The 17075-nt window shown below is 34.5% G+C and overlaps 1 protein-coding gene, 1 long non-coding RNA gene and 1 other non-coding gene across 3 annotated transcripts; 2 read left to right on the forward strand and 1 right to left on the reverse strand.

The window, feature by feature from the left end:
- The first annotated feature begins 2737 nt into the window (after window positions 1–2737).
- On the forward strand, window positions 2738–2844 carry LOC111891368 (small nucleolar RNA R71). The gene has a single exon (XR_002850174.1). It is a non-coding gene; the product is annotated as a small nucleolar RNA R71 (small nucleolar RNA).
- An 8503-nt stretch (window positions 2845–11347) lies between these two features.
- LOC111891366 (uncharacterized) lies at window positions 11348–12296 on the reverse strand. The gene is made up of 2 exons (XR_002850172.2): window positions 12077–12296; window positions 11348–11668 (listed from the first exon to the last, which is right to left on the reverse strand). It is a non-coding gene; the product is annotated as an uncharacterized LOC111891366 (long non-coding RNA).
- Window positions 12297–14130: 1834 nt separating this feature from the next.
- LOC111891354 (serine/threonine-protein kinase PBL34) lies at window positions 14131–17027 on the forward strand. Its single transcript, XM_023887405.3, has 6 exons — window positions 14131–14931; window positions 15026–15360; window positions 15445–15580; window positions 15838–15974; window positions 16061–16184; window positions 16292–17027. Exons 1-6 carry the CDS (start codon window positions 14718–14720, stop codon window positions 16804–16806), a joined length of 1461 nt encoding a protein of 486 aa, XP_023743173.1. The 5' UTR covers window positions 14131–14717; the 3' UTR covers window positions 16807–17027.
- Window positions 17028–17075: the final 48 nt, after the last annotated feature.

Here is a 17075-nt window from a genome sequence, read left to right on the forward strand (position 1 = left end):
TTCAAGAGTCAGGGATGATATGTACATGGTTGAGCTGATTTGAGATATGGTTTGTTTGCAACGCCAGCTGGTGGTAGTTCGAACCCTAAGTGGGGGAGAAATAGGTGTTTTGCTGGGAGGAACATCGATCTGTATAGGTTATGGTATCGAAAGAATGGTTCATAGGGATTTACGGTTTGGGTATGCAAGACTTTGGTTCAATATTTGGTCAAGTCGAGGGTGTATAGCAAATTGCTATCAGATGTATGTGCTCAGGAAATGTACGAGTCGTTTCGTGGCAAGAAGTTGTTGGACATGGAGCTCGTTGTAGCCACTGGTTCGTTCGTGATGTCGGTGAATAGATAAAGAGGCATTTGGGCCGCTCTGATTGAGTATCGATTGTGGAGGGATTCGTCATCTCGTTGTATAGATTGGTTTCTATAGTCTAGTGTAACATCCAAAAAAATATCAAGATAAAATTGTCATTTTTAAAATCCAACCAAAAGCCATTATTGTTTATAAAACATTGTTTTCAAAGATAATGGTCACATATCAGAGTATCCCAAAATCAAATTTCATAAAATCAGAACAATGTGAACGATCTCTCAGTCCACTGTGGTCTTGAAGGCTAAGGCTGAGAAGGCTGAGCTAGCTTTAAAGGAGCATGAGAAGGTGTGGGAAGCCACCAATGAAGATCTCCTAAGGAGGGTGGAGTTGTTGAGTAAATTTAAGGCTAAGAAAGAGGAGCAGCATGCTGTAGAGATCACAAAGGTGATTGTTGAGGTGAAAGATAGCGTTGTTGTGGTCGTTTGGGAAGCTGAAATCAAACTCACAGAGGACGTGGCCAACGCAATATACTAGAATGTTGCTGGCTGGCATGATGTCCTAGCTAAATTAATTGGTGAGCTTGTTAACACTAGTCTGGATCATACAGGGAAGCCGAAGGTAGGAGTAGAGGAGGAAGAAGCAGAGAAGGTTCTAGGTGGTGGTGATCAAACCGTGGTTTAGGTTTGATTAGTTAAAAAAGTAGTATTTTGGGTCTATAAAACAATAAATTTTTTTCTTTTTTGGTGGGGTTGATGGGCAACCCTTTTTATTTTATGCCATGGTTGTTTATATCTTCTTGCTTGGTTGATGTGGTTGTAGTAGTAGGTCTTCTGATGATCCCTGAATGATTAGGATCCTAAATAGTTCAGGTTTTACAACAACTCTTGGGATCTTAATAATCTGAAATAGTCAGTCATTTGCTTAGGACTTTAAAACAGTAAGGATCGATAGAAAGATAAAACTTTAGTTATAACATAGAAAGATAGTTTTTAAGAAATAAGGATAGATAGAACCTGATGATCCTTAGTTTTAGTTTTGATCTTGGAGCTTGTAAAGAGAAGGACCCCTCTCAAGATAATCCAACTTAGGAATTTGCTAGGGAAAATCCCTATTTAGCTTCTGCTGGAAAAATCCAACATTAGGAAATATAGGGGAAAATCCCAACTTAGAAAAGTAAATGGGGAGGATCCCAGCTTAGAAAATAATTGGGGAAGATCCCAATTAGAAACTCATTTAAGAAGATCCCAACTAAAGAAATTCATCGGGAATATGTTAACTTAAGAAATTCACTGGGGAAGATCCCAACTTAAGAAATTCATTGTGGAAGATCCCAACTTTAGAAATTCATTGGGGAAGTTCCCAACGAAAGAAATTCGCAATGGAAGATCCCAACATAAGATAACATGTCAATGTTATAAACCGTAGATTATTCGTTAGGATCTTAGCATATGTTCAAAAATAAGAGGGTTGCAAGTCACTAAGCATGAAATGATCCCCTTACTCACATCCCATAGTAAGAGATCGTGTGTTCAAGCGAGGTGTAGAAATCTAAACTCGTGAGAAAGAGGTTACTAACTCTTTAAACCTTAGAAGGGATTACATACCCTTAGTCGGAGGAGAGATGAACATTCTCTATTGGTAGAGGATAGTATTTTGGTCGAAAATTAATCAAGCAATATTCAACCAATGTGTATAAGAGGTTGTGGTGTTTGAGGCAATACAAATTCCGAATTATAATCAAAGTGAGACAAGTGAATAACAAGGAACCCTTTGATCCTTTATAAGATCTCCGACATAAAACCTTGGTAGGTGATAATGATCACATGCCTTGTTGTTTTTATTGATTTCAATATGAGATTATAGAGATGATGAAGATGCTACTCCAGTACCTGTAATCAAAGTGACCGATCAATCAACTGCCTCTGAAGATTCAGAGGACGAAGAAGTTGAAAATATTGATACCGAAGAGGAACCAAGGATAGTAACTTAATCATCGGTTCAGGGGGAACCATCATCGATACCGGGGGAACCGTCATCAGTTCAGGGGAACCTTCAGATTCAGCTGCAGATTCAATCCCAATAGTCCAAGACTCATCTGCGGGATGCTCACAAATAGAGGGGGAACAATCCTTGTCAGATAGACCTGAAGACTGCTCTGAACTGATTTCCCCATCTTTGTTATTCTCTTATTCATGGTATCGAGCTTGGAAATAACTAAAACAAGGTTATCTTGGCCTACATCTACACTTACCTTTCCTCTTGTGACATCCTCCCTTGGATTGTAGTATTCTCTTGAATGCTTGCTAAGTACTTCAATTAGGGCCTTGTTGGTAGCCAGATCCTTTTTTGTCATGGCCCTTGGGAATCAAGAAGTTGTTGTGTGCTCACATTTATTCCATCATAAAAGGTGGTGATTTCTTGTTGCACATTCAATTCACGCTGAGGAAAATTTCGGAACATTCCCTTGTAACGTTCCCATTCTTCTTATAATGAATCCCGATCATTTTATTGGAAATTTGCGATGTTCTTATTTAATTTAGATACCTTTGATGGTGGACTAAATTGTTGAATGAATTGCTTCTTCAAGTTCTTCCATGTCGTTATGGCTCCTGGTGGAAGTGACTTCAGCCAATCCTTTATCGCATATTTTAGTGTGACTATAATCATTCTTAACATGAACGCTTCTTCGATAACATTAGGAAAATTAAAATAGTTGGCTATTTCCAACACCTCATCAATATGTTTATATGCGTCCTCATGGTTCTTCCCGAAGAATGGTATATCCTTGAGTATGCAAGGATGTGTCCCTTAAGCTCAAAATTCAAGGCACCTGGAATTTCGGGTGGTACTAGACCCGACCTATTATCATCATGCATACGCCGATTGTATTCTTCCATTGTCATGGTCATTATGCCCCCCATTGTATTGTTGGGTTCGCTTTTCTCATCCTCGTCTAAGTCACTCTAGGTTTCTGGATCGTAACCTGTCCCTTTCTTGTCTAGAGTCTTTTCGAGCGTTGATACATTCTCGACTATGAAACTACTACTCGATTTGCCTTTGTTTTTGTCCCTTTTCTTGTGGAATTCGGATTCATGATCGTCGAAGGGTGGCACAATTTTAAATAATGATCCCCTTGTCATGTACTATTGAAACAAAATAAAGAAAGACATGTAAAATGAATAAAAAAGTATTAAACAAACATCTAAGACCTTGGTTTCGACGTTGTGGCAATATAATGGTCACGCCGTGTAAACTGGAATTTCAAAAATTGAAAACTATTAGAAAAATAAGTTTTTGCGGATTCAACTTCACAAAAAGGATCGACTAACTAATAGCAATTAAAATTTAACTAAAATAATTGTTCCTTAACGACGGCGCCAAAAACTTGATGTGTTTTATATATAATTACTTAAAAGCTTTAAATTTATATCCTAATTATTCAACTTAGCTAAAACACAATAGGCAGTGTACATAGTCGCATAATAGTAAAGTAGAGTAAGTAAGATTAGAACATAGGGAACGAAATTCTAATCAAGAAAATAATGAGACTAATTAAACTAAAAGATACAAAATTTAAAAGGGGTTTTTATCTGATTTTGCAAGTTCAGAAAAACTTGATTTAATTAATCAACTAAAATTACTTCAAACTAAACAGACAATTAAAAAACGAGATTTGATCAGGAATTAAAAGATATTTCCATTTAGCTTTGAAGCGCCCTTTCTCCTTTGGTTAATTTCAAACAATGGATTAATATATGTTGGATACCAAATTTAAATCCACTAATTATCATGATCAGACTAACTAGCATATATCGATTCATGAAACTTAACCATAATGATCATGCAAATTAAGAACACTAAATTGATTTTTAAGATCCATTCGGGCTATACATGAACAAATCTAAGAATTATCTATCCATGATCAAGATTAGACAATCAAGCAATTATTATGATCAAATAATGCTCTATAACACAATTAAGCAACTAACTTTAACACTTACACTAGGGTATGATCAACCTCTAGCTTTAGCAATTTAATGATCATAAACAACTAGGTAAACAAGTTCATGCAATCAACGACCATATAACTTCACAAAACTTGAGGAAAAGTAATAAAGATAGAAACTTTTAACATGCTAAGATGATGATCTATCAAACACAAGCTAAATCCAACTTCATTAATCCATAAAAAGAAAAAATTAACACATAATATTAAGGTTCATCTATTCTAAACGAAAGTAAAGGGTTATTAGCCCATGATTACAACGGAAAAACACTTAATCAAAGAGTAAGCTAGATTAGACAAGATAAAACTTATTCAAACCGGATGATTAGTTGTAAATCTTTACTCCAATCTCTCTAATACTCTCTCTCCAATCGGAATCTGGTCTCCAAGGGTTTCTTAAAGGGCTTTGATTGCTTTTTCTCAAGATCCCAGTAGCTCTATATGGATGCATGCCAAAAATATGACCTAAAAACTTATATTTATACTTGCCAAATTATCACTTCCATGTCGTGGCTAGATAGTTGCCATGCCATGGAATCCATTCAAAACACGTATGTCACAAGTCATCATTAATTATGTCGAGAACCTTCTATAATTCAACGACGTGGACCGAGAACTTACCACACCATGGAATCTTCATTATACACACCTCTTTCTTTTTTATCATGCTTAATCCTTCAAGTTTCCAGCTCCTTCCAGATTTGGTCCTTTTCTTTGAGATTGTCCTACTTTGGCTACAAAAAAAAATGTATGCTTATAAGTACCCAAAATCTTTATATTTAACCAAAATAAAGCTAAATTACATTGAACTGTGACAACCCGTAATTCTATCTTGTAAAAGTTAAACTTAGTCAACTAAAGTCATACATATCAATCAAAGGTCAAACTTATTTCTTTTATTATCTTAATATAGTTAGGGTAATGAATTTACAGGTGTATAAACCTAGCATTATTAGGTGTTGTGTGTTTTGGAGGGAAAGCATTTAGGACCGAGGACCTTCGCTTGAGCCGTAAACCCTCGCATGGGCCGTAAACTCTCGGACCACAAATGAGCCTTCACATCCGTAAACGTCCCTCGTTCTCGGCCGTGAACTCCTTCTGTAACGCCCGCAGATTCGGGCTAGTCAATTTAGAGACAATGAGCATCAAAAATGACATTTTTGATATAATATTATTTATAACAAATAATCTTGACCAGGTTATAGTATATGTTACAAGGGTTCCGTACATATAAAGAACGCTGAAATCCGAGTTATAACAAAGAAGTTATGACCCGTCGAAGTTTTACGGCTAAGCCGACACGACATCGGGAATCGTAAAAAGTGAATTTACGATAAAATAATTTTTAGCCTTAGAGATCTAAAGGAAAGTAGTAGTATATGCTAAACCGAGAGTGTGCATAAAAAGAACGTCCAAATTTGACTTCGTATGAGGGAATTATGATTTTTTTAAGATTTAGCATAACAATGCACAACCCGAAATTTGAATTTTAGATCGGTCGATTTTTAGCCAAAATAATTTAAACGAGAAATGAAGATATCTTTAATAGGAGTTAAGCGATAAAAATACAGTAAAAAACGAAGCTCATATGCGAAAGATATGGACGAAGCTTAGTCCCTACTCTTCGAGTACGGCGAATTCGATACAATTTTGTAAATCTGAGATAAAGTGAGAATTAGCCGACAGGATCTAAATAAAAGTTGTAGTACTCGTAAATACCAATGCGTGGATGTAAATAACGTCGATAATAGAGCTCGTATGCGAAAGATGTGGACGAAACTTAGTCCTTGCTCTTCGAACACGATAAATTCGATACAGTTTTGCAAATCGAAGATAGAATGAGAATTAGCTGATGAGGTCTAAATGAAAGTTGTAGTACTCGTAAATACCAACGCGTGGATATAAAGAACGTAGAAAACGGAGCTCGTACGCGGAAGATATGGACAAATCTTAGGGGCTACTCTACGATAAAATCCCTATAAATAAAGGATGAATCCTTCATAATTTCTTCACACCATAACCTTTCTTTCTCTCTCTAACTTCTCTCTAGCCTCCTTAAACCCCTCCCAAGTCTAGGGAACCTCCTTAGCACGAGAAGGAAGCCCCAGAGCGCCTGACGGCTCCAAGAAGAAAAGTTTTCGGCTCGGAAACGCTGCTCCAGCGAAGCCCGGTTTTTAATAAAAATCCGCTGTAAGTGAGCTACGCCTACACTATTTCTAATATAGATTTTATTTAAATATAGTAATGTTATTAGGACCTTATTATAATTATTTGGGCTATTATTATGAGTTATATAAGTGTCATTATAATATCTTTTTAACCACTCGCGATACGGGGAATTTGGTTTAAAGGGCCGCATAGGGTTGTTGGATTTCAGAAGTGTTATATGCCAAAATGGTCCTGCCCTCCGGTGTTTTATGTCTGACCCCTGTTTGTACATAGTGGGTGAAGAGTATTGTTTAACGCTTATATAACAGTAATAATAGCTAGACTATTAATTAGTCTCAGTGAATAATAAACTAAACCTTAGCGATAATAATGCTAGGTTTCGTCGAAGGAAAATAGAATCGTTAAAAGCAAAGCGCTGCCTGAGTTTGGAATCATCACTTTAACAAGTGAGTGCATAGTTACTTTCATCTTACACATAGATATGAAGTATTATATATATATATATATATATATATATATATATATATATATATATATTACGTGTTGGTGTGTATACTGTCTGAATACTTGATGTCTATGCTGGATGAAACGTTTTATACATGTTCTTAAATGATCTAAATTGTATATGTATTTTATATCTACAAAATGTGTTGGGTAAAACATGGGTAGATTAGAGGTGAGATAAATGATGAGCGATGAAAGATGAGATAAATGATGAGCGATGAAAGATGATATGAATGATGAGCAATGATATATGAGTGATAAAATATGGTGCAAAGCGATGAACTAAGCGATGAGCCAAAACGATGAGCCAAAGCGATGAGCCAAAGCGATGAGCCAAAACGATGAGCCAAGCGATAGCCCCATCATTTAGCAGAGTATGGATGACAACCACATACTATTCTAGACAGTCTAGTGGGACACTAGCAGGCTCACAACCTGTAGGTGTTGTGAACGATGTGTTCACCCGGTGTACTCTAAAAACCCATTAACAGGAATTGCGAGTAGACTCTCGAAAACGATATTGTCAATAAACGAGGTAAACCGTGGTGACTATGCAGACTTAGTGTCGATTCCTTAGGACACTCCTTAGGAATGAACGAATGAGGAATAGCTGGATCTTAGGGTAGATCATTAAGAGTAAAGAAGATAATGGGGATGGGTAATTGGGTTGATTGCTTGATGTTTAACATAATAATTATATTATTGTGGGTTGAAAACCCTATGTACTCACCAGGTTACCAACCTGACCCACTCAGTTTATTTATATCACAGGTATTGATATGAAGTCACATTACACTAAAAGATTAAGGAGATATAAATCACTAGTGACAATGAATGTGATTTATGTTTATGTTTATGTTACTGTATTGAAGACGACATCCCAAATGTTTTAAAATGAATAAAAATATTTTTATTTGGGAATGCTTTGATAACGTGTTTATCATGTTTTACTGGGAACAAATTCCACAACATTTTTATTAAAAGAGGTACTCTGATTTTTATAAAGCATAGACAAAATCGGTTTTTTTTGCCGTGAAAATGGGGATGTCACACCAAAATCATATTCGTGTATATATTTATGTATAAGTATGATTTAACGGACTTACGACTATTGTTAAATACCGTAACTCATGTTCCTTGTTTGGTTGTGGGCTTAGGGTAGGATCACTAGTCCAACTGTCGGCTAAACCATAATTATACTTATTGAATACATACATGAATATTAAACCCCATTTTTAAGGAACATACTTAACTCAATTGCTTATGTTGAACAATTGAGTATTTCTACAAATCAGTAGCAGTTCAAACAAACATACTAGTAAACTATAATAGGTATAGTTTAGAGGATCACTACATACTATTTCTAGAACAGAGAAACATACATGAGTCAATACATACTTATGAACTCACCAACTTAAATGTTGATACTCTCTTTCAAAATAACTTGTATTCTCATGTCACTAGTAGACAGGTACACTGGACCAGGTTTTGAGAAGACGAAGCATGTTTAAGACTCGTCTTTTATTTTGTTATATATACATTTTTTGTGTCATACAACTATTCACAGCACACACTTGTATTAACTATATTATTAATGCAATGGATGTTGTTGCTTGTTTTACTATTGTGCATTGTGATGATACTGTACATGATGTCCTCCGCCCTCGAACGTTTCTGTCGTTCTCGGTTTGGAGGTGTGACATGAACTAACACATAAATATAAGTATAAATATGACAATATCAATACTATATGAGTAATAATAGATCTCATGATGAGATAAAGAGATAGAATGTCCATGGGACAAATATTATGTGATGAGTCATGTAAAAAAGTTAGAGAAGTGTATAAATTTGATTCCTTCGGGAATAAGAATATGGTTCCTTTGTGAGCGAGATTATGCTCCCTATGGGTAAAGAGATGATGATTCCTCCAGAAATGTTGATAGATGATTCATGTGAGAATAGAGTTATATGTGGTTAGATAAGAATGAGAAAGGTTCCATAGTGGAACAAGATAAAAGAGTTCTTAAGAGAACTTAGATGTGATCCATGAGGGATTAAGAGTTAGGAATCTGTGAGTGATTCAAGAGAAGAATAATAGTTAAGGATCCACGAGGGATCTTAAGAGAGGGAAGTAAGACTGGAAGAGTGTCCCAGTAACATTAGTGGGATGTTATTTTCCTTATATGATAGTTGAGGCTAAGGCATAAGAAACTGAGTATAGATTAATAGTGTAAGTAGAGTAAAAGAAAGGCATGCCAAGAGTAATAGATAAGAAATGAATAGAGTATGAGTGTGAGAAGGATATGCATAGAAGGAAGAAAGAGTAGAGAAAGATGAGATGAGATAAGAGTAAGAAATGAGAAAAAAAAGTAGAGAAGAAGAGTATGAAAGGGATCAAGTAAAAGAAGATAGAGCATACATAGAGCATGAGATAGAACAAGAGCAGAAAGTAAAGCTGAGAAAAATATTATAAGAGATAAATGAATGAGAAAGAATATTAGTGTATACTATAAGAAGAAGATACTAGATTGTAGAGTATGAGAAAGAAGCAAAGAAGAAAGTTAGAGTATGGAAAGATAAAAAGAGTTAGAAGAAAAGTAGATAAACATGAAAATAAAAAGAATATAACTCACCAGACATTGTTGTCTGATGTTGTTAAGATGTTTAATGTTTTGCAAGTTCAGATAGCAGTCGGTGTACACAAAGAAGATAGGAGCACAATGACTTGGATTAGGAGTAGTTTAATTACTTGTATATTCCTTGTTGCCATAATTTTGTTGTATGATTTTATTGTAAACCCGAATTATTTCCTGGGATCTAAAATGTTTTTATTTTTATGAGTTAATAGAATTTCGCAAATATTTAGATATAACTCTGATAATCCCTACATAAATAGATGATAGAAATCTGAGTCGTTACATAAAACATCATCGGCTTTGTTCATATCAATGATTGATCTTAATCTATATTTCTTTTGCAGTTTGGAGAAAAAGTAAGCTCTCAACAATGTTTTTGTGTAGAGAATTCAAGAGCCAGCTTATGACCATTGAATTTGCTCTAAACCAGTTCGAATAAGATGAATTTGTATCATAAGGTTTCAAAATTGAACCATCAACAAAGCTAGTTTTGTTTTTCGTAGCTAAAGCGGCTATCATAGATCGCTTCAAAGAATTGAAACCAACACCATTGAAAATAGAGGTGACTAACAAAGAGTTGGGATCATATGAGGAATTGATGAAATACGGACTAGATTGATCAAGATTAGTAGAAATAATAGGAGTAGATTGAGACATTGTGATGAAAAAAAGAATGAATGATCAAATTTCAAAAAAATGTAAAAAAAATGATGAAAAGATGAAGAACATGTGATAATCAATTCGATACCATGTTGTAATTGAGAGAAAAAAATCACTAAATGATTTCATTCATTAACCTGATTTCTTAAGTTACAATCAAGCTTGGATTAACAATATATACAAAATAAACTGTCTCTAATTAATTCTAACCGAAAATGAAGAAAATAACTAAAAAGCCCTTGAGTATAAAATGATTAGAATTGCCATAACGATTAACAAATTTCGTGAGTGCACTTGTAACACACTAACAATTAGACAACTATAAAGAAGATTACACCCCCCTTTCCTCATGATTAAAATCTATATGTTTGATTATATCTACCAATAAAAAGTGATCATATCGGCATGAACACAGTTGTTATATCAATGTAATAGAAACAAAACAAATCTTCTAATCAAATGTGATAATGAAACCACATAAAAGAAGAAAAAAACAGTTGTCAATTTGATTTCGCTACATCAATAGTTAAGATCACAAGTTGTTATATTAATCATGAAAACAATTGAAAGTATGTAAAGTAGATTCAAACTTCAAATAAACCGCAATTTAATTTATACTATCTATCAACCATTAACACAAATAAGGGGTTGTTTGGCAGGATCTGAATTTTTAAGATCTGAATTTTTAAGAGGTCTGAATTTCTAAGAGGGTCTGAATTTTTAAGATCTGAATTTTTATTATGCTGTTTGGTTGGAACGTCTGAATTGTTGTATGAATTATAAAAATGACCATTTTACCCTTTTATATTATTTTTTTTCTAAAAAAATGTTTTTGTTTAGAATATAATTGGATCAACTTCTTGGATATATATATATATATATATATATATATATATATATATATATATATATAAACACCATACAAAATCCAAATTAAACAAAAATAAAAATCAAACATAAATATTTGACAAATCTAATCCAATTAGCAATCATAATTGCTTTGTTTTGGATGACATTGCTTTAACCAAATAGATTTTTCAAAATACAATACAATACAATGGTCTAATAGGAAGAGGTGAAAGTTTGACTCCATAATAAAGAAATCAATAAAAGTACATTGCTATTTCTTATATATCATGACAAGTACAAACACATTCTTGAAACAAAAACCCTTAATAGTTATTCTTGAAAGTAGTTTACAAGTTGTATCAAGGAGAGTGGTAACTTATGAACTGGAAACAGAGCACGCAAAAAGGCATAAAAACATGCCCAATTAATGAACTGGAGATACAATCTCCGATGAACTAGATTTGAAATTACAGCCCTTCTATGGTAAGATTGTCTTCTTATTGAACTTTTGTTGCAATTTCTTTAAAGCCTTCATCTGTCAATACACATAAAAATGAAGGCAAATGTTAGCTTTGAGGAAAAAGAAACTAAACTACAAACAGTCACATTCTAATATATTGAACACAAATCTTCAATGTTCAATTGCCCTCATTTCAAGAAAGTAAGAGACTATGTGGTTTTAGATCTCGATGGACAATTCCATCCATGAACTGATTTCACATAAACTATCTATTGAACACAAATGTTGATTTTGATTTTTGAAAACTGATTTCACATAAAATTGAGCATAAAATCAAATATTGATTTTGATTGAACAAATCAAAAACAGATAGCATAACATCAAGACCTGATTTGGATTTTTGATTTTCAAGTTTGGAGGGAAAGAAGGAAGAAACAGAAGAAGAGCAACGAATTCGATTTTAAAAGAAGAAGAGAAACAAACCTATTGCGTCGGCGGAAGAACGAGTTGGAGACGGAAGAACTTGCGCCGGCGCCGGCGGCGTTGCTGGGTACAGCGTCGTCGACGTTTTGGGTAGGCGGGCGTCGTTTCAGTAGCCTCGTCGGAAGGTGTAGAGAAACAGACGCGAAGCAAGCAAACACGAAGTGAAGAAAAGAAGAGGAGGCGGTCGATCTTTGTTTAGGGCAAATAAGGAACGCGTCTCTTTTTTTTATTTTTTAGACTTTGTTTAATGTCTGAAAAAATAAGAGGCATTTGTCATTTTAAGAGGTAAAAAATAATATGCTAACAAACAATCTGAATCTGAAAATTTAAGATATTACTTCTTAATTTTATAATTAAGAGGTAAACAAACAGGACCTAAGACTAATGAAATTTCGATAATCGAAAGTTTGAAAGGCATCTTGAATGGTTTAGCTCCAGGATTTCGGAGGGTCGGAGTTGAAGAGATAGCCGATGACAAAAACAATAGAAAATAGGCATATTTTAGAAGATTATAAAAGATATATAATATTTAAAATTAAACCGAAAAAACATTACATTTCACATACTTTCTAAAATATTTAAAAAATCTTTAAAAAATAACCGGTTTTAATTTGATAACCATCTAAAAAAATAATAATTTTTGTGATTAAAAAGAATAAAAAAGCTTAATGCACACGGCACCTCACAACTTAGACGGAAAGACGAAAAGTTTTCGCGCGCGTGGGTAGCGTCTGCTCATATTTGCCCGACACGTACCCCTACAAGTGGGTCCCACAACCATCCATATAACCCTTTTCTCTCTCCTGCCCCAAACTGACCAACGCTTTTCCTTTTTCCAATCATCTCCCTCTACGGGCAACCCTACTCCCCCTTAGGTCAAGGGTATAATTGGGAATTTGTGCTTCTGCCCGTATTCTACGGGCAACTCTGAAATTTTGCTTTTCGCTAGTCTTCGATTCTATAATTCATCGTATCTATTTTGGATACTTACAATTTACCCCCTTAATTATATTAACATACTAAATTTACCTCCAATAAAAAAAATTCATCCCCTCCTAAATATAAACGCTTCAATTTATTTTGCCGAGACATGGGTGTGTTTTCCATAAAAAAAAGGTTGAGTTTCACATAGTGACATATCTTCTTTTAATTCTTTATATAGTTTAAGCATTTAGTAATCGAAATCAAACGATTTACTAATACATACTACTCGATAATAGTTGTAATATAATATTTAAGAAATTTAATAATCAATATAGTAGTTGACTCATTTTGTTATCCATCTTGAATTCTTTATGAAAAAACTCTAAATGTATGACTTGTGTTGATTGTTAAAAAAATATATAATAAGAAAAAATCCCATTAAGAAAGAAAAGGTGTTGTAAAATTCGAATAATAATATCTTTATTTAATCAATAACAATAAAAAAAGCTAACTTATTTTATCAAACAATTAATCCTAAAAACATGTTAAAATCTACTGTAAATTACTGAAATTGTCAATATAGTTTGGTCAAAATTGCACGTTTAGTCCATAATTTTTATTTTGCACTCGGATGATCCCTGTGATTTATTTTGTTGCGTTTTTCGTCTCTATGGTTTGGTCAAAATTGTACGTTTGGTCCCTAATTTTATGTATGTAAGGGACGAAAAACGCAACAAAATCAAACCACAAAGACCATCCGAATGCAAAAGAAAAGTTAGGGACCAAACGTATAATTTTAACCGAACTATATGGACAATTTCAGTAATTTACTCTTCTTTCAAATATTAAAAATTGGTCTTGAGTAATGAAATAATTAGTTTAAATTGGAAATGTAACTGGTACATAAAAAATAATCGTTCTATATCTAAACATCCAATAAAAATACATAATAAAATATTTAATTTTAAATTATGAATTTTAAAAAAAAAAAAAAAATCTCCCCTAAAAAATCGATTACGATTTTTTGGTGGTATGTTGGACACTTTTCATAATGATAGGGGTCTACATGAAAATACACAATCTACCCCATTTTTTCATTTCCAATCTCTCTCACACACACAAACACACACTCCCTCTTTCTAGATTAGTATCATTCTTTTTTAGTTTTTTGTTGGGGGAGGATTTGAACTGGTCATTCTTTTGTGAGATTTCTTTCATCTTCTCCGAATAGTAGACATAACCAGGTGGTGGGTGCTCTTGAACTGATATCATTTTCATATCTGATACACCTTCCACTCTCTCTCTCTTCGTTCTTTGAATCCATTCTAAATCGTGTTTAGTGATCTGAATCTCCTTTTTACTGTTGTGAAAACATTAAATGTTGTAATTTTTGTCATTATCTGTTAAAATTCACAATTGGGTATATCAGTTTTCATTAAAATTTCCATCTTGGTGGGGTTTGTTTGAGGGATTTTTTTTTTCTTCTTCTGTTGTGTATACAAGTCAAAGTCTATTCGTTCTCTTCTTCAGCCATGTGAGATGAGTGTTTAACCAAAGGCGTGTCACCATCTCCCATCTTTTCTTCAGATAGGTTTTGATTAATACATCTGGTTATCGTTTTCCCATCACGAATTCGCTTCAAAACTGGGTAATTTCGTCGAAATTTGGGGATTTTCATGATACCACTTGGGTTTAAATTTAGGGTTTGTTTCAAAAGATGAAATCTGGTGAGGAAAAAAGTGTGGAGTCTTGGCATGTTGTTAAATCAAAGGGGAAGAACAATCAACCTAAGAAAACCGATGCAATTTGTCGCGAAACGGATGAGGGAACTACAGTCGGGTGTTGGAACAGGTGGAAATTCATCGGGAGCTGTATTTCTTCAAGATCTAAAGTCGATAATTCAATCAGTGGTATCAGTACTACTCCCGGTGGTAAATTACTAAATTTAATCAAAATCCCTTCACTCCCCTTTCAATTTCTATGTTCTTTGCATCTTCATTTACTCTTTCATTTCGTGAAACGCAGAAAGTAAATCGACAAATGACGTAAGCAAAGATCAACCGGTGGTTCCGGCGGTGTCATCAACCACCACAAGCACCGGAGAAAGCGTTTCATCCACCCAAAAACTAGAAGAAGAACTCAAAATCGCTTCTCGTCTTCGCAAATTCGCTTTCAATGATCTTAAAATGGCAACCCGAAACTTCAGACCCGAAAGTCTTCTTGGTGAAGGGGGTTTTGGTTGCGTTTTCAAAGGCTGGATTGAAGAAAACGGAACTGCTCCGGTGAAACCAGGCACCGGACTTACAGTTGCCGTTAAAACCCTCAATCATGACGGACTTCAAGGCCATAAAGAATGGCTGGTTCGACTCTTTTTTAATCCATTTTCTTTACTAATAAATTCCTATTTATTCTACTATTATTTGACTTAAACTTTGTATTATTAGGCAGAAGTAAATTATTTAGGTGATCTTATTCATCCAAATTTGGTTAAATTAATCGGTTACTGCATTGAAGATGATCAAAGGCTTCTAGCATATGAGTTCATGCCTCGAGGGAGCTTAGAGAATCATTTGTTTAGAAGTAAGTTTCTTAGCAACATTCGTCCATTTATTTCTTTTCTACAACATTTCATTTTTTCCTTATTTAGACATTATACTTCGAAAAATCTTCCTAAATATAGCATTGTACTTTCTATTTTTTCCTTATTAGGGCAATATAGATTGAAAAAAATCTACCTAATTATAGTGTTGTATGAAACTTTCATGTTTAATAAACAAATCAATGAAAGTACATTGCTATTTATTGCATTTAACCAAAACTACGTGTATATTTTATAGGGTCTTTGCCTCTTCCATGGTCCATCAGAATGAAAATTGCACTCGGTGCTGCAAAGGGTCTTGCGTTTCTTCACGAAGAAGCAAAAAGACCCGTAATTTATCGCGATTTCAAAACCTCGAACATTTTATTAGATGCGGTATACAACAAAAGATTCATCAAACCCTTTTTCTTTATAATTAAACTTTGAAGTTTATCATTTTTTTAAATGATTAAATTTTGTAGGAATACAATGCAAAACTTTCCGATTTCGGTCTTGCAAAAGATGCCCCAGAGGGCGATAAAACTCACGTGTCCACCCGAGTCATGGGTACATACGGATACGCCGCCCCCGAATACGTGATGACAGGTTTGACTTTCTTTGACTCTCCCAAAAAAACTTTTCACAATATTCATCAATTTTAGGTAAAGTGTTAGTAATTTACGATATTAACCCTACCCTTTTTCTTTGTGTAGGACATCTCACATCAAAAAGTGATGTATATAGTTTTGGTGTTGTTTTGCTTGAAATGTTGACCGGAAGAAGGTCAATGGACAAAAACCGTCCAAATGGCGAACACAATCTTGTCGAGTGGGCCCGCCCACATTTAGGAGAAAGAAGGCGGTTTTATCGGTTAATTGACCCGCGACTTGAGGGCCATTTTTCTATAAAAGGAGCCCAAAAAGCGGCCCAATTAGCGGCCCGTTGTTTGAGTCGTGACCCGAAAGTAAGACCTTTAATGAGTGAAGTTGTGGATTCTTTAAAACCATTGCCAGCGCTAAAAGACATGGCAAGTTCTTCATATTACTTTCAGACTATACAATCTGATCGGGTCGGGTCGAGTCCAAATGGGAGAAATGGGTCACGGGTTCCGGGTGGGTCGGTTTTGAGAAACGGGTCGCAGAATCCGAGGAGTTTGTCGGTTTCGAATAGTACGCGGGCTTCACCTTATCACCAGCAGTTTTCGCCAAAGCCGACTGAGAAGGAATAGAAGGGGGGTGTTTGGTTTGGTTTGGTTATTGTTGGGATGTTTTGCTAGTATTATTATTATTATTATTATTATATTTTTTTTTATAATTTAGTTCTAATTGTTTAAAGCTTATAAGAAACGACAGGAAACAGATGTGGGGTTTATGTTGTTGTGATGAAGTTAAGAGTGATCATGGCAGTGTAATTTATGAGGAGCTGTGAATTTCATTCTTTTTGGGTTGAGTTTGTGTTTTGAGTGGAATTTTGCTACTTTTCACAAATCTTTAGCTG

This window comes from Lactuca sativa, chromosome 3 (genome assembly GCF_002870075.4).
Source record: "Lactuca sativa cultivar Salinas chromosome 3, Lsat_Salinas_v11, whole genome shotgun sequence".
NCBI classification, from domain to species: domain Eukaryota; kingdom Viridiplantae; phylum Streptophyta; class Magnoliopsida; order Asterales; family Asteraceae; genus Lactuca; species Lactuca sativa.

Coding starts and splice junctions, on each gene's coding strand:
- LOC111891354 (XM_023887405.3), top strand. CDS start 14,718: ATGAAATCTGGTGAGGAAAAAAGTGTGGAGTCTTGGCATGTTGTTAAA. Junction 14,932..15,025: donor TATCAGTACTACTCCCGGTG/GTAAATTACTAA, acceptor CGTGAAACGCAG/AAAGTAAATCGACAAATGAC. Junction 15,975..16,060: donor CGAACATTTTATTAGATGCG/GTATACAACAAA, acceptor TAAATTTTGTAG/GAATACAATGCAAAACTTTC.